This window comes from Halichoerus grypus, chromosome 9 (genome assembly GCF_964656455.1).
Source record: "Halichoerus grypus chromosome 9, mHalGry1.hap1.1, whole genome shotgun sequence".
Taxonomy (NCBI): domain Eukaryota; kingdom Metazoa; phylum Chordata; class Mammalia; order Carnivora; family Phocidae; genus Halichoerus; species Halichoerus grypus.
In genome coordinates, this window is record NC_135720.1 from 14,572,119 (window position 1) to 14,598,066 (window position 25,948).

At 38.0% G+C, this 25,948-nt stretch overlaps 1 protein-coding gene and 1 long non-coding RNA gene across 2 annotated transcripts in view; one reads left to right on the top strand and one right to left on the bottom strand.

Moving 5' to 3' along the window:
- Nucleotides 1-25,948, top strand: part of SYNE1 (spectrin repeat containing nuclear envelope protein 1) — a 436,526-nt gene that overhangs the window by 256,646 nt on the left and 153,932 nt on the right. Inside the window, exons 79-93 of the mRNA XM_078054564.1 lie at nucleotides 4,204-4,541; nucleotides 4,736-4,880; nucleotides 5,722-5,940; nucleotides 7,155-7,414; nucleotides 8,741-8,906; nucleotides 9,254-9,409; nucleotides 11,525-11,677; nucleotides 12,266-12,448; nucleotides 13,320-13,457; nucleotides 17,625-17,810; nucleotides 18,014-18,136; nucleotides 18,402-18,584; nucleotides 19,683-19,826; nucleotides 24,342-24,536; nucleotides 25,606-25,746. Of these exons, the coding sequence (XP_077910690.1) occupies nucleotides 4,204-4,541; nucleotides 4,736-4,880; nucleotides 5,722-5,940; nucleotides 7,155-7,414; nucleotides 8,741-8,906; nucleotides 9,254-9,409; nucleotides 11,525-11,677; nucleotides 12,266-12,448; nucleotides 13,320-13,457; nucleotides 17,625-17,810; nucleotides 18,014-18,136; nucleotides 18,402-18,584; nucleotides 19,683-19,826; nucleotides 24,342-24,536; nucleotides 25,606-25,746 (2,730 nt within the window). The remainder of the gene's footprint in view (nucleotides 1-4,203; nucleotides 4,542-4,735; nucleotides 4,881-5,721; nucleotides 5,941-7,154; nucleotides 7,415-8,740; nucleotides 8,907-9,253; nucleotides 9,410-11,524; nucleotides 11,678-12,265; nucleotides 12,449-13,319; nucleotides 13,458-17,624; nucleotides 17,811-18,013; nucleotides 18,137-18,401; nucleotides 18,585-19,682; nucleotides 19,827-24,341; nucleotides 24,537-25,605; nucleotides 25,747-25,948) is intronic.
- LOC144379032 (uncharacterized) lies at nucleotides 4,857-18,017 on the bottom strand. The gene is made up of 4 exons (XR_013441051.1): nucleotides 17,919-18,017; nucleotides 17,691-17,802; nucleotides 9,348-9,496; nucleotides 4,857-4,981 (listed from the first exon to the last, which is right to left on the bottom strand). It is a non-coding gene; the product is annotated as an uncharacterized LOC144379032 (long non-coding RNA).

The window sequence follows — 25,948 nt, forward strand, 5'->3', positions numbered from 1 at the left end:
TCAAGAGTCAAACGCTTAACTGACTGAGCCACCCAGGCACCCCTATATTTCTTTTTTGATACTACATAGAATCATCTTTAGTATCTTTATTGCTTACATGCATGGTATTAATCTCATGTATTCCACGTTTCGACTTGTCCTTAGTTATAACACCGTGATACCTCAGTTCTCTCTCACCTTTAGGAGAAATAATACATGATAGCACTAATATAATCAATACCACACATGAGTACATTAATGCTAAAATAAATTAACTAGCAGAGAATAATCAGTGATGCCTTTTTTAAACAATCTGAAGCCTGGCGTTTCTTAGATTAGCGCTAGATGAAGAGCCTCCAAAGGAGGCATTGTGGACAAGATGCAGTCCTGACCTGATGCTGAGCCACACTTCCTGTGGGACCTCTCATCAGTTGCCCCTTCTCTTCATCCTTTCCTCATCTTCTCTTGCTCCCCCACAGCACAGCAGAAGCAAGACTAAAAGATTCGTTCACGACTTGACTTGGGGATAACAAAGAAATGAGAGTGTGCACAGAACTTCCCAGTTTGACAACCTAACTGCAGCTTGTTCTGAGGCTTGCAAGTTCTGTGTGTTCAAAAATAAGAGATATAATAGCGCCCAGAAGTTTACTTACTTATCCTTTGGCTCTTTTTTTCCACATCTGTCCTCAGTCCCCAGTTCTATCCTGGTTGAACCAGCCATTTAAGTAAAAGAGAGTTTTCCTTAGGATAACATGGCAGCTAAAGCTTTGGAGTAAGGCACACCTGGGTTTTAATCTTAGTTATTTGATATTGGGAAAATGATTCACATCCCTTAAATCTCAGCCTCTGCTCTGTGGAGGAAGGATACTAATATTTCCTTCTTAGATTTATATTCTCAGTATAGGGCCTGATGGAGACAGAAGTAGCCCCCAATGAGTCTTAGCTATCACTTAACTTTTTTTTTTCCACATAGAATAAGGTTAACACTAAATAATAAATCTTTTTTAAATCTTAATATTTGGGTTTTTTTCAACCCCACAGGCTCCCAGGGGGTTCCCACCTGCCCCCTCCCTCACACCAATAATGTTAATATTTGGGAAAAATCTTGAGAAACTTCATCAGCTAAAGTTCTGACTTCTTAAACTATAGTCTAGTTAGTATACTTCAACCTTTTCAGGTTGATTCAAGGTCACTGTTAAATTTTTTTTTTTTTAATTTCCCTGTAGCCATAAAGTATTTAACCTAGAATGAAGAATCAGGACAGAAGTTACCTGGAATTTTCATTCCTGAGAAACATCTGTCCTGTTAGCTTGCTTCTGCTGATTTTTTTATTTTTGAACAAAAATCTTGAATCTGTTAAGTTGTCCCTACTTCTTCCATCTTGTGATTGATTGTCTTATTGATTGTCTTGGTCCCAGTAACTGAAGGTTGTGGTTCCAGGGGCATTACTCTCTCTACCACTGATTCTTTGCTTGGCCATCCACATTCTTTCCTTATTAAGTGCCATTCTTGCACATACTTTTCTGCGTCTGATTGCACAATAATGGCTTGTCTTGTCCAGTCACTGCTGGCCAGTTACAATCTTTCCTTTCCTTCTGGATTTGGATGGATTTCACTTTATGGGGTCAGCTTTCCATTCTTAAACTTTTCTGTTTTAGTCTCTATTCAAGACTTATGGACTACTAGTTCACTTCCACAAATTGCTGTTTAGTCTGGTGAATGCCAGTTTGGAAGTTTGGTGTTGTTATACTTCCTTCCTCCCACACCCATCTTTATTGAGGGTTAACTGACAGATAAAATTCTAAGATATTTAAAGCATACAATGTAATGGTTTGATATATGTAAACACTGTGAAAAGATTTCCCCCATTGAGTGAATTAATACATCCATCACCTCACATTTTTTGTTTAGGTGAGAACCTAAAATTTAATTTCTAATGTCTTCGCAAATTTCAATTATACAATACAGTGTTATCAATTATAGTCACCATGTTACACATTAGATCCTCAGACTTTATTCAACTTAAAACTAAAAAATTGTACCATTTTACCAATCTCCCCCTAGCCCCCCTACAAACCACTAGTCTGTTTAATTTCTATGATTTCAACTTTTTTTTTCTTTAGATTCCATATATAAGTGAGACCTTGTGGTATTTGTCTCTCTGTGTCTGGCTTATTTTGCTTAGCATCATATCCTCCAGGTTCAACCATGTTTTCTCAAATGACAGGACTTCCTTCTTTTTTAAGGCTGAATAATATTCATATATACCATAGTTTCTTTTCTTTTTTTTTCTAATTGAAGTATGGTTGATACACATTACATTAGTTTCAGGTATGTGACATAATGATTTGACGAGTCATATGTCATGCTGCGCTCACCGTAAGTGTAGCTACCATATGTCAACATACAACACTATTACAATACCACTGACTATAGTCCCTAAGCTGTACCTTTCATCCCTGTGACTTATTCCTTCCATAACTCGAAGTTTGTGCCTCCCACTTCCCTTCACTCATTTGCCCATCCCCCTCACCCACCTCTCCTCTGGCCACCATCAGTTTGTTCTCTGTATTTATGGGTCTATTTCTGCTTTTTATTTTCTTGTTTTGTTTTTATATTCTACATATAAGTGAAATCATATGGTTTGTCTTTGTCTGACTTCTGTCACCTAGCATAATACCCTCTAGCTCCATCCATGTTGTCACAAATGGCAAGATCGCCTTTGTTCTTATGGCTGGGTAGTATTCCATTGTGTATATATACCACAGCTTCCTTATCCATTCATCTTTCGATGGACACTTGGGTTGCTTCCATATCTTGGCTATTGGAAATAATGCTTCTATAAACATAGGGGTGCATATATCCTTTGAATATATGTTTTCATTTTCTCTGGGTAATTAGCCAGTAATGGAATTACTGGATCATATGGTATTTCTATTATTTAACTTGTTGAGGAGCCTCCATACTGTTTTCCACAGTGGCTGCACCAGTTTACATTCCCACCAACAGGGCATGAAGGTTCCTTTTTCTCTGCATCCTCGCCAACACTTGTTATTTCTTGCATTTTGATGCTCTTCATTCTGACAGGTGTAAGATGATATCTCATTGTGGTTTTGATTTCTATTGCCCTGATGAAGAGTGATGTTGAGCATCTTTTCATGTGTGTATTTGCCATCTGTAGGTGTTCTTTGGAAAAATGTCTATTCAGATCCTCTGCCCATTTTAATTGGATTATTTGTGGGGGTTTTGGTATTGAGTTATATAAGTTCTTTTTATATATTTCAGATATTAACCCCCAATTGGATATATCATTTGTGAATATCTTCCATTCAGTAGGTTACCTTTTTGTTTCATTGATGGTTTCCTTTGTTCTGCAAAAGATTTTCATTTTGGTGCAGTTCCAGTAGTTCATTTTTGTTTTTGTTTCCTTTGCCTGAGGAGACATCTAGAAAAATGTAGCTAAGGCCAATGTCAAAGAAATTACTGTCTATCTTTTTTTCTAGGACTTTAATGTTTTAGGTATCACATTTAATCCATTTTGAGTTTATTTTTGTATACTACATTTTCTTTAACCATTCATCTGTGGATGAACACTTAGGTTGTTTCCATACCTTGGCTTAGTGAAAAATGCTGCTATAACATAGGAGTACAGATATCTTTTCAAGATGATTTCATTTATCTTTTGGGTAAATACCCAGAAGTAGGATTGCTAGATTCTGTGCTGGTTCTATTTTTAATTTTAAAGTGGGATTGCTAGATTCTATGGTGGTTCCATTTTTAATTTCTTTAAGAACTTCCATACTCCTTTCCATAGTGGCTTTCCCAGTTTGCCTTCCCACTGGCATTATACTTCCAACCAACTGAGACATTATTTCACTTTGGTAAATATTCAGCCTCTCATATATTGCAAAGCATTATATATTTATTTTTAAAAGGGAGAGAACAAATCTTCAGAAGTAGTCAAGATACCACCAAAAAATTTCTATTCTACTTGTGTCCATGTTTATTTATTTTAACTGCCATAATAAAATCATAACACGAATAGGAGAAGGAAAAAAGTAATGGTGAATTGTGCCTAAAAAAATTCCACCGACTTATCAATTCACTTATATGCATATACCCACATGACTGAGGACTGGAAAAGAAGTGGAAAAAAAATTAAACTATTTCCAGTAAATACATTGCAATTGAGAGTTGATTGTGTTTGCCATTACTGTTTTTCAGGCTGCCTTAACTCAAATATATAGTCAATGTCAAAGGTACTATCAAGTATCTCAAGCAGCTAACGACTGGCTTGAGGATGCTCATGAAATGTTACAACTGGCAGGCAATGGCCTAGACGTGGAGAATGCAGAGGAAAATCTCAAAAGCCACATGGAATTTTTTAGTACAGAAGATCAGTTCCACAGCAATCTGGAAGAGCTCCAAGGCCTGGTAGCCAGCTTGGACCCACTCCTCAAGCCAACTGGAAAAGAGGACCTAGCACAGAAAATGGCTTCCCTGGAAGAGAAGAGCCAGAGGATAATACAGGACTCCCATGCCCAGTTAGATCTCTTGCAGAGGTATTAGAGTTGTTTTAGTCTTTATATTCCAGTGAAATGAATTTTCACATGGAAAAGAGGAATATGCCAATGATGTACATTAGCATGTAAATTCATTCTTCTCTCTTAAGTATCATTAGACATACTCCACCAGAGCTCTGCATAGAAATGTGTGATTTTATGTTGCTTATTGTCTTTTGTCTGACTTTTTCAAGATGTGCTGCTCAATGGCAGGATTATCAAAAAGCAAGGGAAGAGGTTATCGCACTGATGAATGATGCAGAAAAGAAATTGTCTGAGTTTTCTTTATCGAAAACTTCTTCCAGTCATGAAGCAGAAGAAAGACTGTCAGAACACAAGGTTAGTTTTGGTTGTTGTTTTAAATATCCTTTCATTGTAGTTGTAATGGGTCTTTGTCATCTGAGAGTTCCAGAAACAGGTCAATAAATCTTCATTTACACCTGGTTGCATTTAAATATGAAAAGGATATTAAATGTGAAAAGGATACATTTAGTCACATTTCATAGCAGTGTGAACTTAATTAAATGCTATCACCTTTTTAGGATTCCTGTTGAAATGTGCAGCTAGTTTCACAAAAAGACCAGAGAAATTTGCTTCTGATAAGATATGACAATAAATTAAAGAGGGCACGTGCTGAATGGAGCACTGGGTGTTACATGCAAACAATGAATCATGGAACACTACATCAAAAACTAATTGATGTAATGTATGGTGATTAACATAATAAAAAAGATATGACAATAAATTTCAGTAAATACTTCCTGATAATAACTTCAATAAATTCAAATAATATTCAGATATTCATAACTGAGTCTCACTCATATAACACAGGAATATAAGGTGGAATGTAACATACTTAAATATCAAATTCAGTGCCTTATATTTTTGCTGCCTTTTGAAATTGGGAGAATGTTATCTCAAGTCGCAAATAAACTTTTCTTCTTAATAAAATATTTTAATAAATAAATTTTCAATAAAGACATAAATTTACCTTACCTCTTTAAAACATTCAAGCCTAAGTCAATTAAAAGTTAAGTGTAAAAGTAAGAGTTACCAGAGGAAAATAAAAATATGTAGGAACATTTCCTTTTGCAGGTCATTTTGAGCTTTACTAAAATCCATAGAACTTCTGAAAAATCAGTCTCTCCTCATAACCTCTTTTATCTTCTCCCTATCTCAGTCTTTAGTGTCAGTAGTTAATTCTTTCCATGAGAAAGTTGTGGCCCTTGAGGATAAAACTTCACAACTGGAAAAAACTGGAAATGACGCAAGCAAAGCAGCCCTAAGCAGGTCGATGACTACTGTCTGGCAGCGCTGGACACGTCTCGGTGCTGTGGCTCAGGACCAGAAGAAGATACTGGAAGATGCAGTAGATGAGTGGAAAAGCCTTAACACTAAGGTAATTTCCACAACTGATGGGGCTCAAAGAACTGTTTACTTGCTGATGACAATGTATTTTGAAAAACACTATTTTGTTTCCTTTTTGAAATTGGCTTTCTGAAAAGCAATAAACCTTTCTTTTTTAAGTCTCTGTTTCAGTGACATGAAAGCCAAATTATAAAATGCAATGTGCAATTTAATCCTAAATCAAGGTCTGATTATTTTTTTTTTAAGATTTATTTATTTACTTTTAGAGAAAGAGAGAGCAAGCAAGAACAGGGGGAGGGATAGAGGGAGAGGGAGAGAAAGAATCCCAAGCAGACTCCCCACTGAGCATAGAGCCTGACTCAGGGCTCAATCCCACAACCCTGAGATCATGACCTGAGCCAAAATCAGGAAGCTCCCCAGGGTCTGATTATTTTAATGAGAAAACTAAGCAATTAAATTTTGAAAGGAATACAAGCCCACTTTGCCCCATTTGCTAGGCTCTTAATAAAATTTTCTTACCCCTCTCTCTCTCTCTGTCTCTCTCTAAAATAAATAAGTAAATCTTAAAAAAAAATGGGGCACCTGGGTGGCTCAGTAATTTAAGCACCTGACTCTTGGTTTCAGCTGAGGTCATGATCTCATGGGTCCTGAGACTGAGCCCCAAGTGTGGAGTGAAGGGGGGGGTCCCTGCTCAATGGGGAGTCTGCTTGAGATTCTCTTCTTCTGCTCCTCCCCCCACTCATGCACACACACACTTTCTCTGTCTCTCCAATAAACAAATAAATCTTTAAAAAAAAATTTCTTACCTGGCCCTGAAAAAGTATAAAATAGTTTTTTTGCCATGAAAATGAGTGGGAATTTCCAAAATCCTATGTTTAATTCCTTTTATCTTTTAAGTAGGCTTCAGTATTTTAAACCATATCTTCCTTAATGACTCAAAGGCATACATTCATGTTAACATAAATATTGGAAAGAGTTTTTCTTTTATCTGTTTATTTAAAAAAAAACCAACCTTTTCTATGTTATGCAGTCTCTGATGGCCCTATTATTTTGAGATTAAATCTTAAAACCCAGAAATCTTCCCTTTCATGTTAAGGAGATTGTTCATGTCTAGTCCCTGAAATTTAGTTTATGCCGTCATCTTTAACGTGCCTCAGTGCCTTTGGGTCAAATGTGGCATTTATTGGAATTGCTCTGTCTTTTCAGTTTATTTTTGATCTTCACAGTATATACATTTGTCCTCAGGTTACAAAAGCCAGGGAAATGATTGATCAGCTGCAAGATAAATTACCGGACAGTTCTGCAGAGAAAGCCTCAAAAGCAGAACTCTTCACTCTTCTCGACCATCATGACACACTCGTTCTGGAGCTGGACCAGCAGCAGCTGGCCTTAGGTCTGCTGCAGCAACAAGCACTGAGCATGCTCCAGGATGGAGCCACGCCGTCCCCTGGAGAAGAGCCATCTATTGTCCAGGAAATCACGGCAATGCAAGATAGGTGCCTGAAGTAAGCATACAGTTGCTTTCATTCTCTGTTACTAAACTTGGCCATGACCCAGAGGGATAAGCGTAGTATTAGAGTCTGGGGATGCTCCCATCATGCCGCCTTAAAAACATGGGGAACTGTTCGCTTCATCCCTGCTTTTCATTTTTCTTAACTCTTCAAGTATTTATCTGAAAAATACATCCTAGTAGTATTTAGAAATACAGTGATGAGCCATACAGAATTCAGTCTCTACCTTCATGAGGTTTACATGTTCCGACAACTACGGAAGCATTTCAGCAGAGCATGGAAAGAGTGGTAAGGGCATATGAAGCACCTCTAGGAGAGGAATCAAGGAAGGCTTCCCTTCAGGAGGGGTGCTTATGCTGAAGTCTGGGCAGGCTTGAGCTAGGCAGTGAAGTGGGAGGAGAGGTTAGCCAACAGGGGAATACAATGTAAGAAAGCTTGGATGTGAGCATGTCACTTTCAAGGAGCGGTTGGGCGACAGGGCAATTCCTGAGAAATGAAGCTTGAAAGGTGAACAGGGGAGAGCTATTGAAAACTTCATTTTGATAAAGCTTGATAATTCATTGGCTAAATTGGAGGACAGGGAGATCAGAACAAGGGTAATATCAAAGTCCAGATAAATGATAGCTATTTACTGATAGTGAACTTAGTGGAAAGAGAAAGTTAATCTTGATGTGTAACCAGCCCGAATCACTTATTGAGCCAGAGGAAAAAATGTCAATAGATGATTTTATCCTGTATTAACTAATATTACTCATCCATAGCCTATATTCCCCTCTTCTGCTTATAGATGAATTCAGGATAATCTGACTTCACTTATTTAAACTTTTTTACCAAACTTTTGTCAATTCAAATAAAAACTTATACTTTGGATGTTGAACATTATTAACTGCCAAATTTCCAAAGCTTGATACTTTGTTTAGAGACTGGCTTCTAATAGCCACAAACATTCCAATTACACATTACTTTTAAGTGCTGATGATTCTGCACCATTTGAGTAGATTTCCAAAGAGGAAATAAATAAACAATCTCCAATTGTTTAAGATAGGAAAATTCATTGCAATTTAGTGGCTTGGGAGTGTGTCAACTCTCAGTTTTCCAGGGATAAATCATTGACTTCATATGACATATATTCTTCTGTTGTACTTGGCTTAAGTGTTACTGAACATTATCTCAGAATTTGGGGAAGTGTCTTTATTTGCAAAAAAGGATATGAGGCTTTAGTTTTTTTTAATGTCTGTTTTTGATAACATTATGTCATTGATTAGGGACTTCCTTTCATTTCAAATCCTCTTCTGGTTTCTCCCTTTAATGTTTCCGAAGCATGCAGGACAAAGTGAAGAGTAACGGAAAGGTGGTAAAGCAAGAGCTAAAGGAGCGAGAAGTTGTGGAGACTCAAATCAATTCGGTGAAATCTTGGGTTCAGGAAACAAAGGAATATTTGGGGAATCCAACAATAGAAATAGATGCTCAACTTGAAGAACTTCAGGTACCAAACTCTTCTTATTCCCTATACCCATCATTTTAAAATGTTGTCTTGATTTTAATGAGCTATGTTTGTTTATATTTAGTGAGTATTGAATTAAAATTTTTCAGAAATGTAACATATAAAAGGCTTTGAGTATTATTTCAAGGGACTTCCTTTTGTTCTGTATAAAGGGGACACACTTCTCCCCAGAGACTAAGGAAAGGCTTGAGTTTTTTTTTTTTTAAGATGTTTCTCTAAGTCCACACTTCATATATTGATAAACAATACATAGTCTTGTCTCTGTACCCATAAAAATGAATTTCCTTATCAGGCTCCCAGAAGCTTCTAATTTTGATCATTTTTTTTAGATTCTCCTAACAGAAGTCACAAATCACCGACAGAACATTGAGAAAATGACTGAAGAGCAGAAGAATAAGTACCTGGGTCTTTACTCCATCTTACCTTCTGAACTGTCCCTTCAGTTAGCTGAGGTGGCACTGGACCTGGGAACTATCCATGATCAGGTAAACCTAGAGGCACAAAGTATGCCTTTCCATTCTTTCAGAGGCTCAGTACTCTTGTTTGACAGTTCTTGATTTTCACAATCCTGTCTTCATGGAAACAGTTAAAAACTTATCAGTATAAAACAACAATACTAAATTAGAGGTCTTATTTGTAGGCAAGAAACATATCAGATGATCACAGATATGAACAATAATGTTATGCAATTAAAAATAACTTACCTACTTCACCTTTTTCTAAAATAGATGACTTAAAATTTTTTAAAAGCTATATTTCATGTATTCAACAAAAATTTTTTGAGTACTCAGGACCTGCCAGGTACTCTTCTAGCTGTTATTTCAGTTCAGCAAAATATAAGTTCAGTAGGTGAAGATATTTGAAAAAAGGGAAAATCAAAGTAAAAAAATAAGGTAAAGCCAGGGAGGAAGTTATTACCCAAAATGCACGTTGGTGGGTCCTATAATGTTGCTAGAGGAAAGCCCTTCAAATGAACTCTAGCTTTCAAATGACCAAAGAAAGATGTGACATAATCCAATCCATGTCTATAAATTTTAAAACAAATCTTTTTTTTTTTTTTAAACAAAGAGATACATAATCATTCATAGTACTGAGATCAGAGGGAGATTTCTATCTTAAGTCCCAAAAAGAGGACACGGTTTCATATAGTGTAAATAGCTTTTGTAGCATCTGTATGGAAACATAATAGTGTTTTAAGACCTCCTTGCTGACATAATGCTAAAGCACAGTTAAGTTGAAAGCAGTCTATGGGGGACAAAGAGAAGATATACCACTAATTCTAAAGTGCTACGTGAAATGGAAAGTAGTGTCACATTGTAGCAATTATAAAATTCATACAAGTACACTGCATTTTTGAACCCTCCAATGAATAATACGAAGTGTTTTAAAAATTTCAACAAAATCCAATGCTACTACATCATGATATTGACCTAAACTAAAATGTTATTTTCTATTTTAAGTATTTAATTGGCCTATTTGGTTTTTCTTCTTAGACATTGGAAGGTCTACTGGGAAAAGTTCAGATCTTAAAAAAAAGTTCAGATCTTAAAAAAAAGTTCAAATTTAATTTTTCTTTTTCTCTGGATAAATTTCTCTATATTAGAGTTATTCTCATGCATCTCATTTACGTTGGCACTCAACTCAAAATAATGAAGGCCAAAGAAGTACTTTTTTTTTTTAAGATTTATTTATTTATGTGAGAGAGAGAGTGAGCAAGTGTGAGCGGTGGGGAGGAACACAGGGAGAGAGAGAGAATCTCAAACAGACTCTCCGCTGAGCGAGGAGTCCACACAGGGCTCCATCTCACAACTCTGAGATCATGACCTGAGCTGAAACGAAGAGTTGGACGCTCAACCAACTGAGCCACCCAGGCGCCCCAAAAAAGTGTTCTTTTAATGGCATGTTTCCTCTAAAGTGCTTTTCACTTATATAAAGAAAATATTTCTTTATCGTTTTCTCTTAAGCATTTTATTATAAGCAATAATATCACTGTTTTCAAATCAAACCAAAGCCGTTTGAAACTTATAAACATTAACTGTATTTTTTTTTTTACCTTTCTTTTTATTGGCTGTGCTTAACACTTTTTTGATATATTATAGGGATGTACTTGGGAAGTTGGAAGAGGAGTTAACAGATCACCAACAGCTAACTTATAAAAAGGTGCTTGGAAACAAATCCAGATGCTTCCAATGATCTGGAAGTGTTTTCCATTTTATGGAGAAAAAGGCTTAAAGGAATTTGTGTTCTGAATTTGGTAAATGGAGAACCTAGGATTCAAACTCAGCTCTATACATACTATTATTTGTAATGAGTATTCTATAAACATTTGATGCGTAGATCATTGTACATGCATTGCTTGTTTCTTTGCTGAAACAGCAGCAGAAAGGGACAGTGGAGGTATGAAGGTGGTGGGAAGCAAAGCTGCCTGGAAAGCCGTGAGAGCTAGTAACGGCACGCGGCTGGCCTGACAAAGTCCATCAACGCCAGAGTGGTGTTAACCACCTCAAGTGTCTCTTGTCAACATCTTAAGATTGAGGTTTTCATTAGCACTTACGCGGTTTTAATCATGGTTGGTTTTGCTGTTCTCATTGATTATTTAGATCCAGGACAAAGTAAGAGAAGTTGAACAGAGCAAGACCATGAGCCAGGAATTCAGCCGGCAAATTCAGAAGATAGCCAAAGATCTCACAACTATTCTGAGTAAGCTGAGAACAAAGACAGATAATTTAGCTCAAGCTAAAAATGACCAAAAGGTAAGGAAGGAGAATTGGAAACATAAGAGGTGCTACTGAATGAATTAACTATTTTTTGGAGTTATTTTGGGGATATAGAGGGGGAAAAAAAAGCTTTCTTGATTAGCAAAGGCAGGCAGTAAGACATTTTATAAACATAACAGCATAGATCACTCACTTCATCATTACAATGGAAGCGTATTAATAAATGTACCTACATATGTGTGTAAGAGGGAAGAGTGTCAAAGGACCAAATAATGATTTGGGAATATAAGTATAAAAATTCCAAAATGAAGGATGGTCTTGGTGGTTAAATCTGTGTTCTCGCTCTGCTGATGAGTTAAGTGATGAATCCTTTTTGGGTGGGGCAGAAGGAAAACATTAACCTTCTCACTCAGCCTCACAGGAAATGAACACCAGGGTTACAAAACATCCTGCCTGCTCTGCCTTTCTAACCAAAGAAACAGAAATGACCTGATCAGAGTAGAATTATTCTTTATAATAGTTGGCATTTACAAAAGTCATTTAAAATATCACCCTAGATCTTGGAAAATCTGGAGGAATTTACTTTCTATAGTCTCATGCTCTTTTATTTTGGCTTCCATTTAGGTGCTAGGAGAGGAATTAGATGGCTGTCATTTAAAATTAATAGAACTAGATGCAGCAGTACAGAAATTCGCAGAACAGAATGGCCAACTGGGTAAACCACTGGCCAAGAAGATAGGAAAACTGACTGAACTTCACCAGCAGACCATTAGGCAGGCTGAAAATCGGCTCTCCAAGCTCGGTCAGGTATGTCTTCCAGGCCAGGCATCAAAATCTTCTAAGGCAGAAATTCAGTGTTTGTTTTTCTTTTGGAAATAAATCAAAAGATAATATTGACAATGATGAGGGTAGTTTAAGGGTAGCTTATTTCATACCACACCTGTGTTCCTAAAATTTACATCTAAACTTGCCTTTATTTTATATCAAACCATATTATAAGTTCATTGACAAACATGGTCATATAAATGGACTTTTGGAATGAATATTTTGTCAACTGGAGAAGTATTTTGTGAAATGAATACTCATCCAGTAACATGTTTTACAAAATCAGTATGGAGTGAATTCAAATATCTTAAAGTAATATATATATATAAAGTAAAATATATATATATTTAAAGATGTAAGACATAAAATATATTTGTATATATATACATATATACATGCTTGCATTTACCCTTCACTTAATAGGTTCAGGTCACACATCCATCATAATTGTTGACTGTAGATTCACCTCTATAAATTGATGATGTGTTTTTTGTGTAATCAGGGACAAACTAAATCATGATTTGGCAACTAATGAATTATAGTACCAAAACCTCCTTATTCAGTGAGGGTGGAGTATGGGAGGAGGGGTAGAGAGGTACTAGACAGATGACTAAGAAATGAGAATAGAGAATATTTTTAAAAGACAGTTATTCAAGCATATTAAGGACTTGGACTTTATCCTAAAGTCACTGGGACGTCCTTGACAGGTTTTCAACAAGGAAATGATTGTTTATGATACCTTTAGATATCACAGATCCCCTAGGATTATTGTATCTGAAGAGAAATAGAAGACTGATTTCTAGCTCGTGAAGCAGAGTTTACAATTGCGATCTGAATGGTAATGATTTTTCAGGCAGCATCACATTTAGAAGAATACAATGAAATGCTTGAATTCATTTTGAAGTGGATTGAGAAAGCTAAAGTGTTGGTACATGGAAAGATTACATGGAATTCGGCACACCAACTTCGAGAACAATACATTTTACATCAGGTAACTTTGGGAAAAAACGTTTTCAAAGAGTAACTTAGAGAGCAATTTGATTTAACTGGCTAGACTGACAGAAAATTTAAAGGACCATGATGTAGAATTATTGTAGGTGCCAGATAAAAAGAAAGCTAAGGTAGCCCTAATGACTTGTCCAAAGGTTTGTAAGAAAGTGGCTACCCATAAGATTTCATTAGACTGTATAAATAAATAAATATCCTCTATCTCCCCTAGACTTTTCTTTCTCCAAGACCCCAAATAATCAGCCAGATACAGGTCTCTCTTTTTTTGTGGCTTCTTTGAAACAATCACATGCGGGGATATGGTGGGAAATTCTTCCCCAGGAAGATATGTGACATGTGGAAGGATTATAGGCTCCAGACTCAGACTGATGGGAAAACCAAGCTCTGTTATTTAGGGCTGTGTGATTTGGAGCAAACTATTTTGCCTCTCTGAATTCCGTTTTCTCATCAATAAGATGGAGATGTAAATGATATTTATATTGCAGAATTATTAGGAGGATCAAATGGTTTAACATATGTGCAAATATCAAGCACACCACGTGCCACGTGGGTGCCTCCTGAGCATTCAGCCTAGTCTTGGTTGTCTGGCTTTCCAGAGGAAGTAGGGGTCAGCTGGAAAGGAGCAAAGAGTCCATATCACATGGTGGCTGCATTACTTCATTTCCGGAAGTTTTCTTCTGGTTATATCATCCAGGAAATTATTTCATCCTTTTATTATCTTTAGCTTGAATTAGTACAAATATCTAGTAGCCCAGTTAGCTTACAATACAATACAGAATGATTTTTACTTAGTTACATGGATATCCTGAAGTATTTTAGATTCTCTCTCTTTTATTCTGATTTATGTATACTCATATCTTTTAAATCATTTGCTTTTCCATTCCTATGGACAGGGTTCTAGGTCAAAGCCACATTTTCTCCTTCTTGGAATGCTTTAACAAATGCTAATTAATTTCCCTATGTACATAATCGTTCTTTTCTAATCAATCTTGCATACCCTTCTGGAATCATTCTTATACCACTCAAGACAAGACTTAAGTTACAATTGGTTATAAACAATGAAAAAAATATTCAACCTCATTAGAAATCTAGAAACGAAAATTTAAAGAGAGAGAACACTCTATCAAATTAACACCATTTAGAAGTTATTTGGTGGGGCGCCTGGGTGGCTCAGTTGTTAAGCACCTGCCTTTGGCTCAGGTCATGATCCCAGGGTCCTGGGATTGAGCCCCGCATGGGGCTCCCTACTCCGTGGGAAGCCTGCTTCTCCCTTTCCCACTCCCCCTGCTTGTGTTCCCTCTCTCGCTGTGTCTTTCTCTGTCAAATAAAATCTTTAAAAAAAAAAGTTATTTGAGGTTCATATTTAAAGAAGTGAGAACTCTCAACTCTGAAGGTTACTTGTTAAAAACTTTTTGAAAAACAATTGGCAAAATGTATCATGATCATCAAAATGTTACTACTCCATAATCCAAAATGTAGAAAATATGTGGTATTAATAACTATACTGGAATTTTGTTTTTTAAAGATTTTATTTATTTATTTGAGAGAGAGAAAGAGAGTGTGAGCCAGGGTGGGGGACTTGGGGGGGTGAGTAGAGGGGGAGGGAGAAAGGGGGAAAGTATCTCAAGGGGACTCCATGCTGAGCATGGAGCCTGACACAGGGCTTGATCTCATGACCCTGAGATTATGAATTGAGCTGAAACCCAGGGTCGGATGCTTAACCGACTGAGCCACCCAGGTGCCCCACTATAGTGGAATTTTTTTTTAAGATTTTATTCATTTATTTGAGAGAGAGAGTGAGCAGGAGCAGAGGGGAGGGGCAGAGGGAGAGGGAGAAGCAGTCTCCCCGCTGAGCAGGGAGTCCAACATGGGGCTCGTTCGTAGGACCCTGAGATCATGACCTAAGCCAAAGGCAGAGGTGACTAAAGACCTAGGACCCTGAGATCATGACTGAGGCACCTAGATACCCCTATAGTGGAATTTTAAAGAAAATGTCAAGTCACTTTTCTGAATGACATTTTGGATATAATAGAGTATAAATGTAGTCTTTAAAATGACCATCAAGGCTTTTTTTTTTTTTTTTTAAGTAGGTCCTGCACTCATTTATTTATTCAACAAACATTTATAGAATGCTTTCTTTCCAAAGCTAGCAATTTAAAATACAAAGAATATTCCCTGTTCTTGCCCCAGGGAGTTGATAAAAGAGGCACAAGACAGATCTAGACAATTACAAACAGTGTGATAAGTGCTGGAAATGAGGGATCAAAGTGCTGAGGGACCCCATAGGAGCATGCTCCACCCACATTGCCTGGGGTCTAGGGGAAGTTAAAAGAGGCCTTCTTAGGAAAAAGTAAGTCCCGCCTGAGTCCTGAATGACAGGCTGCCTACTTGTGTGAAATGCATTTTAGACAAAAATGCATGTCGAAATCCCAGTAGTAAGAGTGAGGGGTGCTCTGGTGCGTTGGAGGGGGCACTATGGGGAGGAGGTGTGGAGGAGAGCTGGAAAGAAGCTTAAGAGGTAAGAATAGAGAGAGAAGAGAAAAGATCAAAAGCCCTGTTAAGAACTTGGGCTTTACCCTACAGTCCCTCCGAAGCCTTTGACAGATATTCTTCAGGCAAGCGACAAATTCAGGCTTGTATTTTAAGAAAGACGATTTAGCAGCCTGTGGAAAATAGACTGATGAAGGTAAGACAGCATGGAAGTTGGCTTCAGTGTTATGACAGAGAGTGACAGGGTCCCTCTTTGGAGGTTGAGAGAAGACAGAATCAAGGGCTATCACTGAGCTAGAATTCTGGACTCTGGAGACTCTTAGATATGGGTGAAAGAGAGGGAGGAGTCATGGACAACTCCCAGGTGTTTTGACTTGGGCAGGTGGGTGAGTTGAGTGCCTCACAGACACGAGATACCGCCTGTCTGTGGGTCTCTCGGAAGCTCAGGAGAGGACTCAGCCTGTAGACACTCTTTTGAGGAGTTCTTCCTTACCTGCCTTAGTTCAGGCTGCCCATGTTTAGCCAAAAACAGTACACAGAGAGAATGCATGTGTTCTAAAGTTAGGTGGAAAAGAAAGATGGAATATTGTACATATATTATGATCTCAATTACCTTAAAATATACCCAAATGTAACAGTAGTTATCTCCTATTTAAAGTTATCTCTGACGTATTGTGGAGTATTTTATTTTCTTCTTTATATTTTCAATATTTTCTAAGCTTTAATATATATATGTATATACATATATATATATATAGCATTCCTCATGAGGAAAAAAAAACTGTACTTTATTTTAAAAAAAATAAAGATCTATTGCCTAAGAATAATGTCCCAGCTCCCATTTCTCCTCTTTGTACATCACATATCCCAGTAACTGCACATTTTGTGCTCACTCACCTCTCTTCCTTTACTTATGCTCTTCCTTCTCCCAATCTTCCTGCAAGTAGGAGCACATCTCATTTCTGTCATCTTTAACCTTTCTACTCTTTAACTCTACTCATATAATGTGTATTATGTGGTTAGCAATCCATTTGTATTATTAGTCCCACTAGATGATACTATCCTGAATGACGAGGGCTGTGTTTTATTCTTCTTGGTATCTCAAGTTGCTTCTACCCCCTTTGTCTCACTAAAACCAAGTGTTCAAAGGTTTTTGTTTGTAATGCTCTTGTTATTTTCATTTCTTAGATCAATAAGCATCTCAGATCTTAGAAAATTAGAGCTGAAAGGCATCTCTTGCATTTAAATATGAGAAAAAAGTAGGCTCAGCAACCTGACAAAGATGCCCAACTTGTCAGAGCATCGACGCTCCTGGGATACTCACGTCCTGACCCTCACCAGGGAGCAGTTTGGGGCAGTAGATAGAGCATGAGCCTTAAGATCCAACACTTAATAGCATGTGGGCTCAGCAAACTGTTGACAGTTCCTAAACTTTGATTTCTTTTTCTGTGAAATGGGGATAAGAGTGGGTGGGGAGTAGGCACAGGGGTGTGAAGGTTAAACACAATAAGACACACAGAACCTCCACAGTGCGCATGAGAACTGTGGATAACATCTCACTCTCTTCTAGTCTGATGGTCTTATATCACAGCAGATTGAGTACCTATACGTCTATCTCTGCCTACCTGTCAGTGTCATGAATATTGATAATTCTCTCTAGACCATGCTAGAAGAATCTGAAGAAATTCACAGCAATCTGGAAGCAATGATTGAGAAATTACAGTACCTCGCTAGCGTGTACTCCACAGAAAAAATGTCTCAGCAAGTGGCAGAACTGGGACGGGAGTCTGAGGAGCTGCGACAGATGATCAAAATTCGTTTGCAGAATCTCCAAGATGCTGCCAAGGTAAAATATAACAATAATAATAATAATAATAATAATAATAGTAATTCAAATTGGAAAGTCTATCATTTTAAAAAAATGGTGGTTTTATAGTGGAGATGCAGTACTCACCTCTGATAATGCCTTCTTGACTGCGATGTTACTCTTCTATGACTTTGAACTTCAAGTGCTTATATACTGACATTCATATTGCTTTTACTCTGTAGGATATGAAAAAATTTGAAACTGAGCTAAAAAACTTACAAGTTGCTTTGGAGCAAGCCCAGACAACCTTGACTTCTCCAGAAGTCGGACGTCTTAGTCTCAAGGAGCAACTTTCTCATCGACTGGTAAGCAAAAATAATTCAGAGGAAATGAGTTAGGGAGCTATATTTAAAAAAAAAAAAAAAAAAAGGAAGATAGTGAGGAAAAATGATTTTTAAACTCAGTTATAGTCTTAGTACTCTATACATTAAAGAAAAATTCCTTGGAAAATGTTTATGACACATGACGGAGCTGTAATTTAGTAAACGTCTCTGGCTTATGAAATAAGCTATTAAAATACACGATTTTCCCGTGCTTTACAAAATGTAAAATGTGAACTTGCACTTTCAGCACTTGTTGTCCGAGATGGAGTCACTCAAGCCAAAGGTCCACGCTGTGCAGATCTGCCAGAGCGCACTCCGGATCCCCGAGGAGGTGGTCACCAGCTTGCCCCTCTGCCACGCCGCTCTGCGCCTGCAGCAGGAGGCGAGCCGATTGCAGCACACGGCCATCCAGCAGTGCAACCTCATGCAGGCATGTGCTCCTACACCTGCCGCCGGAGCCCGCCGGCCCCGCGCCGGCAGAGCAACGGCTAATGCGTCATGGGCTTCTTTTCTTAGCCTTGTGTGGGCTCAGCCATCAAAACACATCCAGAGTGTTAAATTTGACAGATTGTTGTGCTTATTTAAAATAAGGAGATGAAATGCTATCATTTGGATCACCCACAAAAGCCTGGGGAAAGCTCTATAAAAAATATCCTTTGGTGAACACTATCTTTGAGCAATATATTTTAGTAAAGAACAACTTATAAAGGTTAATTTTGTCTTCAGTCATGTATTTTTATCTCTTTTTATCCATCTGAGAATCCTCTAAAGCCTTGTAAAATGCCTTTACTGCTACTATATGTTACAGAATTTTTTTTTCATATTTCAGCTTATTGATGCACCAAATGCATTTCCTTGCCTGAAAAGTACACCCACATGTAACTCTTAATCTCTTTAGCTAATAAGAGAAAAATCATTTACTAGGAAGGAATGACACTCTCCACCTCATATCTCCTTTCCACTAATACTTTACCTGCTTTATCCAAAAATTTCATACATATCTGCTCATTAAATAGCTAATGGTCAACTTGGTCAACTATTTTTGCTCCTTGAATTATCTTGTAATTTGTTACATAGTAAATTCCTGAGGATAGAAGTCATGCTTACTTCATTTTTTTTGTCTTCCACCCCAGCATTTAGACAAGTGCCTTACATATATATATTTAGTATTTCTTAGATGGAAAAATGAAGCAATCATGTTTTTCGTACTGCTTCCCACCACAACGTTGTTCTGGCCATAACATTGCCATTTTCAGGACAACATGAATAGGGAGAAGAGAGAGGATCTAGCCACTTAGCTATTTTGAGTCAGTTGATAATCTTAGCAAACTATTTTAGAGAGAAGTCTTTGAAATATCTGCATAAACTTGAGGACTTGAATCATCCAGGGATTTTGCCCATCATTTCTTTATTCCCTAGACACACAGGTGAATACCAGTTAATGCTATAGACAGCAGCACAGAATGATTCCCATAGTTATTGATATAGAAAGATAATTGTGTGTTGTTTTTTTTTTTTCCTTTCAAAGGAGGCTGTGGTGCAGTATGAACAGTATGAGCAAGAAATGCAACACCTCCAGGAGCTGATAGAAGGAGCTCACAGAGAAATTGAGGACAAACCTGTGGCCACCAGTAACATCCAGGAGCTGCAGGCCCAGATTTCTCGGCATGAGGTGAGACAGGAACGCAGGCACTTGCTGAGAACATGTAATTGGTTTCTAGTGAATCACAGAGAAAAGTTTTCCCTGTCCCGTACACAGTGTGCTCAGTTCTTGGGGAGCCTCTCTGACTGTCTTTGCATTTTGAGCACTGTATTTGCTGACCCTTTCCAAGACCCAGGAGCCTGAGTCTTCCCCTTGAGGCCAAAACCTCTTTACATGTTGCTGATGACATATCTCACCTGGGATCCACCAATTGTCTCCTGCACCCAAAATTTTCACAGTTAATTACACCAAAACATAGTCCACTGGGTATTCAAAGCCTGCTAGAAACAGCAATGCTCAAAGCCTTGCTGCTTTGATCACTCTCTTCAAAAAGAAGAAACATTTCATATTAAAAACAAAATCATTTGCTCTTTCAAATATAGGTTATTTCAGTTGCTTCCACCAAAATCAGAGTATGGTCCATGTTGTTTTGCTGATTTCCAGATTGTGTCTGTTAGCATCTTCCCCATTTTCAAATATGCCTTCTTTCTTGAATTTATAACTTCATTATAAACTTAGGACTTGAACACTCCTTGTGCAGACTTGGTCTCAGAGATCATAGACCTTAAGTGTCTTGGCCCATTGATACCTACCAGTGAATTTCTTCTGACCTGTCATTTCCTATATGGCTCACATTTATTCTTTCCCTTGGGGACTGGCTCAAAGCATCATGAATTGGGGTAAGCAACAGGGCAGGGAAGGGTGTCTTATTTCTCTGTGCCAAGGGTGGATATTTAGTTTATTCTTCATCTGCTCTGTTTTAACTTTGTTGTCATAAGAGCAACAAACCATTTTTCCAAGCCAAGTATCATAGTGAGTTTCTCAGAAGATTCAATTGTTGCCTTTGAAGGAAACATCTCACTACCTACTCTCCAAATGCAATTCTTTAATTTCTTGGCATGTCCAGTGCATCAGTACTTACATTTATATACGATTTACAAAATGATGTAAACAAACATCCCACCTACATTTACTTCTACACTGTACATATCATCTATGTTGCTCTTATGACAACTTTGTTGTCATAAGAGCAACAAACCATTTTTCCAAGCCAAGTATCATAGTGAGTTTCTCAGAAGATTCAATTGTTGCCTTTGAAGGAAATACCTCACTACCTACTCTCCAAATGCAATTCTTTAATTTCTTGGCATGTCCAGTGCATCAGTACTTACATTTATATACGATTTACAAAATGATGTAAACAAACATCCCACCTACATTTACTTCTACACTGTACATATCATCTATGTTAACTATTGATTTTCTTATGCCATTGGTTAAGTGAAAATATGTTATGCAAATATTTGAAACCACTGTTTATACAATTCATACATTAGGCTATATATTACAAATTAATTTTGAAACTATTTTTAATGTCATTTTATAAGATCCAGAATTTTGTTGTAACAACTTTTCTCTCATAGTATACAGAAAGTGTATATTTTTAAAATCTTGTCTAAAATAACAATAATTATAATTACTACAGTTTTTTTAGTTTTTTTAACAGTTTACAAAGTTCTTATCTTTTATAACACCACTGTGAGGTAAGGATTTTTTTTTTAATCATCTCCATTATACTGATAAGAAAACAGAAACTGATTTTTGTGACTTCCCAAGCTCCCAAATCTAGTAACTGATAGAAACCAGATTCTAAGCCAGTATCTGTGGCCTCAAATTCCATGATTTTTTCCCCTGCAGCAGAAACTCTTTGGGCTACCTTATTGCACAGAAGAGAAGAATGATGGTCCAGGAAAATAAATGACTTGCCCAGGGTCCCAGAGTTGGCTCTGAGCACAGTCGTCTGTAGACTGTCCTCCAGGCTCCTGTTCAGTGATGCATTCATTTTGTCACATTTTCTCTTTCCAGTTCTAAACATGAGTGTAGACATTTGTAAGTTTTGCCATGTGATTTAGAATACATGTTCATAATAACAATGGCATAGTCCTGTGTGAGACTCATTGTGCATATAAAACAAACACAGGAAGGGAAGTGCTCAGTGGAGAAAGCCTGATTTACCATAAGAATGTGGAAGGCTGCTTTTTCCTGTATTTTCAGCCGGCTTTTAATGGAATTTCAATTTTGAGGTGAATCTAGTATCTAGAAGGATAACTTTAACTCATAAAAATAATTGATAATTTATCCATTTCTAAGGAATTCACATTTTTTTTTCTGTAATTTTTTAAATGCTGCATTTAAGTTGAAAAAATTATCCTGCCACTTTTAAATCATAGGAGAGAATACTCAGGCTCTTTGCTTTTTACCTTACATACAAGGCCTTCTCCAGAGTGCGGGAGACTGCCCACAGAGGGGTAGCCACTGTACTTAGAACAGCCACTGTATCTGAAATTCCCACCTCTTTATGCTCATCCTGTGTAATCATTTTCAGAAATATCCAGTAAAAGTTAAAAATACATATGCTTCCTGAGAATAGGGAAAACATTAAGCCAGTGGGGCTCCATTTTAATTTAGCAGATTTTATCACCAACCCAAAAAGTTATTATGATATAGACAGGTTTTAGTCTTACAGAAGAAAGTTCTAAAGAGCTATTTCTCCAAGGGAGTCATTTGGGATAAGTATAAAATGCCTAGTAAATCAAAATCCTTTGTGGAGACCAGAATTTCGTTGTTAATAAACAACCCAAATGAGTTTTATACACAATAAAGTTGAGAACTCCAGTTTAGGAGATGGGTGGTGTCTGCTGTCAGCACGGGCACACACCTTTGCAGGGTGTAGCAGGAGGGGACACAGCCATCCATGTAGGCAGGAAAGGGGAGGGACTAAAACTAATGCTATTTCACAAAGATTCTTCAAATCTACCCCAATGGGGCAAGCCATTGTAAGAAAGCGTAGCGATTTGTCCTATGAAAACATAGAATTCAAGAAGTCCACCAAGTTGGTAGATGTCTTCTATATGTGCATGCTAATTAAAATAGAGTAACCATGTATTGGGCACTAGGTCAGATGTAGTAAGTAGCTGTTTAATCACTATTTAAAAAAAACAAACAAACCCTATTAGGTTTAATTAAGTACCTGCAGCTCTAAAAGTTAAAGAAGTGATGATTTCTACTTTTTAAATTCTTGCTTTGAAAATTATTGTGCTATAGAAGAAGTCAAGAAGACAGGCTACCGGCTGAGTTTTGATGGGTTGTTTTTCCTTTCATTTAGTCAGTTTTGGCTGGGAGGGGAGAAACAAAATGATATATACGTGTGTCTGTGTGTATATATCTACACATACACATATATACATACACACACATTATATATATATATACCAGTTTGTTGATCCACTTTGTTTCTGAAGTTCCAAGTTCAAAGCTCTAGTTTGAATGTCACTGTGTTTAAAATGATAGTATGTGTATACATATATACAGACAGGCGTAAAATGTATATATGCCTGTGTGTATATAGGTATATACATAACATTGTTTTAAACACGTTGACATTTAATGTTTTTGTCACAAAATATGTTACATGCGAACGCTAAATGACAGCTTTTCAGGCAACAGAGCCAAATAAAAGGAACAAAAAAGTAATGGTTTGGTACTTTTAGGATTCATGTTTTGGAATAGACATCTTCATTTTTGTTAAACATGTATACATCTTTTAAGTAAGAAAATATAAATTCAATATTTTAGAATTACCACTTTAGATTATTTTTATTTAATATTTTAGATTTTTGAGAGCTACGTGCTGTCCAGAGTATATTTTCAGTAAGCTCTTGGTAAAAGCTGTAACACCTCTAGCTCTTAAAACATTTTTTCAACAACAAATGAATTTAAAAGCCATTAGATTTGAACTGGACTGCAAAGCTCTAGTTTGGAAACATCAGAAACATGTGAGGCATGATGGAGTCCATGAGGGAGAATTTGATGAATGTACAAAACTTTATTGTGGGAATAAGATGCATAAAAAATTAGGGTTTCATATGTAATATTTAGCTTATCTACAAAAAACAACTCCGTGGGTCCCAGGAATTGACATGCAGGTTACTTTTGCGACGCGGTCGGTAACAGAGGACTGCTCTATTTGATACATTCCGTGTGGTAAGAGCTGAGCATTGCATGTTTTTGTAGTTTTAGTCATCACATGACCTAATTTCCATGGCATGAACCATCTGGCAGTTTCAGATTCTTTAGGCATTTTAAGGAAAGTTGCCAGTGCTTCACGTTCCCTAAGTGCCTGATTGCACACGGAGCCTCCCCCGGGATCAGAATCCCCCGGGCGCAGGGCACCGGGTCTCCGGGCCGCGCCGCGCAGCCGCCCTTCCAGCCCCGCCGCGCGGTGGTCGGGCTGTGGGTGCGCGGCCGGGAGGCTGGCTCCTGCGCTCGCACGTCCACATCCTGCCTCTCGGCCGCGGCCGCTGCTGCCGCCTGGCGCAGCTCTGCGATTTCATTGGCCAGCGCTGGAGGAAGATGAACGCTACTAGTTGTGTTTCCTTTTGATGCTGCTCTGACACACGGTTGGGGGGAAAAATGTTTCCCCAGGAGCTGGCTCAGAAAATCAAGGGCTACCAGGAGCAGATCGCCTCTTTGAACTCCAAGTGCAAGATGCTGACGATGAAAGCCAAGCACGCCACCATGCTGCTGACGGTGACCGAGGTGGAGGGGCTAGCGGAGGGGACGGAGGACCTGGACAGGGAGCTCCTCCCCGCGACCTCGGCCCACCCCTCTGTGGTCATGGTAAGTAAGGGCGAAGGCCGGGTTTGCTGGGAGCCAGCGCGCTCCCTTCTGTCCGTGCCCTGGCTAGTGGCTCCAGGTTCCCTCTTCGTGACTCGAACTGAGGAGCAGTCTCCTTAACTCTCGGACTACATTGGGCCAAGGCCAGTTTTTTGTACTGTAAACAGTGACAGTTAAAATGAAGCTATTTGCTTGAGGTGGCTGAATTATTTAATATGTCGAAGGTTGGCCCTGCATTTGTTTATAACTTAGCAATAATACTGAGAGGCTCTGACCTTCAAAAAAAAAAAATTTTTCCTTTGCACAGTTTTCTAGTTTTCTGAGGGTTAGGAGAATCAGGCTACACATATCTTTTGTGTATGTTTTCCAAGCTAAAACACTGGGTGACTAGATATGTTTGTGTACTCTGTTATACAGATGTTTAATAAAATATAGAAGAAAAGGTCCTATTAGGAAAATAAGAAAACAGAAAAATCCAAAGTTTAGCTTTGGATTAAAATAAATAAGTTCCGTTAATTTCTGTTCTGCCACATCACTTACCTATCACTTTGTATCTAGAATGCATTACTTATTTTGGTAACTGTAAAGTGCTGTGTATTTTCCACCCATAGGAGCTGTGCCTCAGGTGGTGTGTAACCATAGCTGGACTCTTTTGGCAAAATATCACTTTGGGTGCATTTATCTCCCTAGAATATTTGGAATTTGAGATGTCCACGGAAGACCCGTTTTCTTTTGTAGACCCTTCCCTCCCTTGTATGATTCATGATTTTTCTACTTGTCTATAAAGACACAAACAGACATCAAGGAAAGGAAAATAAAATAATCAACAACAAAAGTCTTGATCGTGATATGCACCCCCTTTCCCTGTTTGTTTTACAAATGGTCCCTAGAGTCATACTCACTTGAGGACAAAACTTTTAAATACTAACACAGAATTTGTATGTAGGTTTGGGTCTCTGTATCTCTCACCTTTGCTATATTATTACTTGTGTTCTGACCTGTGCCAGACCAGGTCTTTTGTTAACAGAGCTAACTGATGTTCATGTCCTTTGGGCTACATTTTATGTGATAGATGACTGCAGGTCGCTGTCACACTTTGCTGTCACCTGTCACTGAGGAGTCTGGGGAGGAGGGAACCAGCAGTGAAATTTCCTCTCCACCTGCGTGTCGTTCCCCTTCACCTGTGGCTAATACAGATGCTTCAGTTAACCAGGTACCAGCCATTTGGAATTCCTCTAGCTATGATCTCTGGATGGTTGCAGGACTCCATTCTCTGTTCTTAATAGACTGTGGGTGTGAACCTTGGACTTTGAGGGACACACCATTAGGTGTGAAGTTGCACAAACCGTGATTGTCACATGACGCCACTCTCGGCTCAGCACATCCGCTCTTCTTCTGGGCTGCTAGCAGTGAGA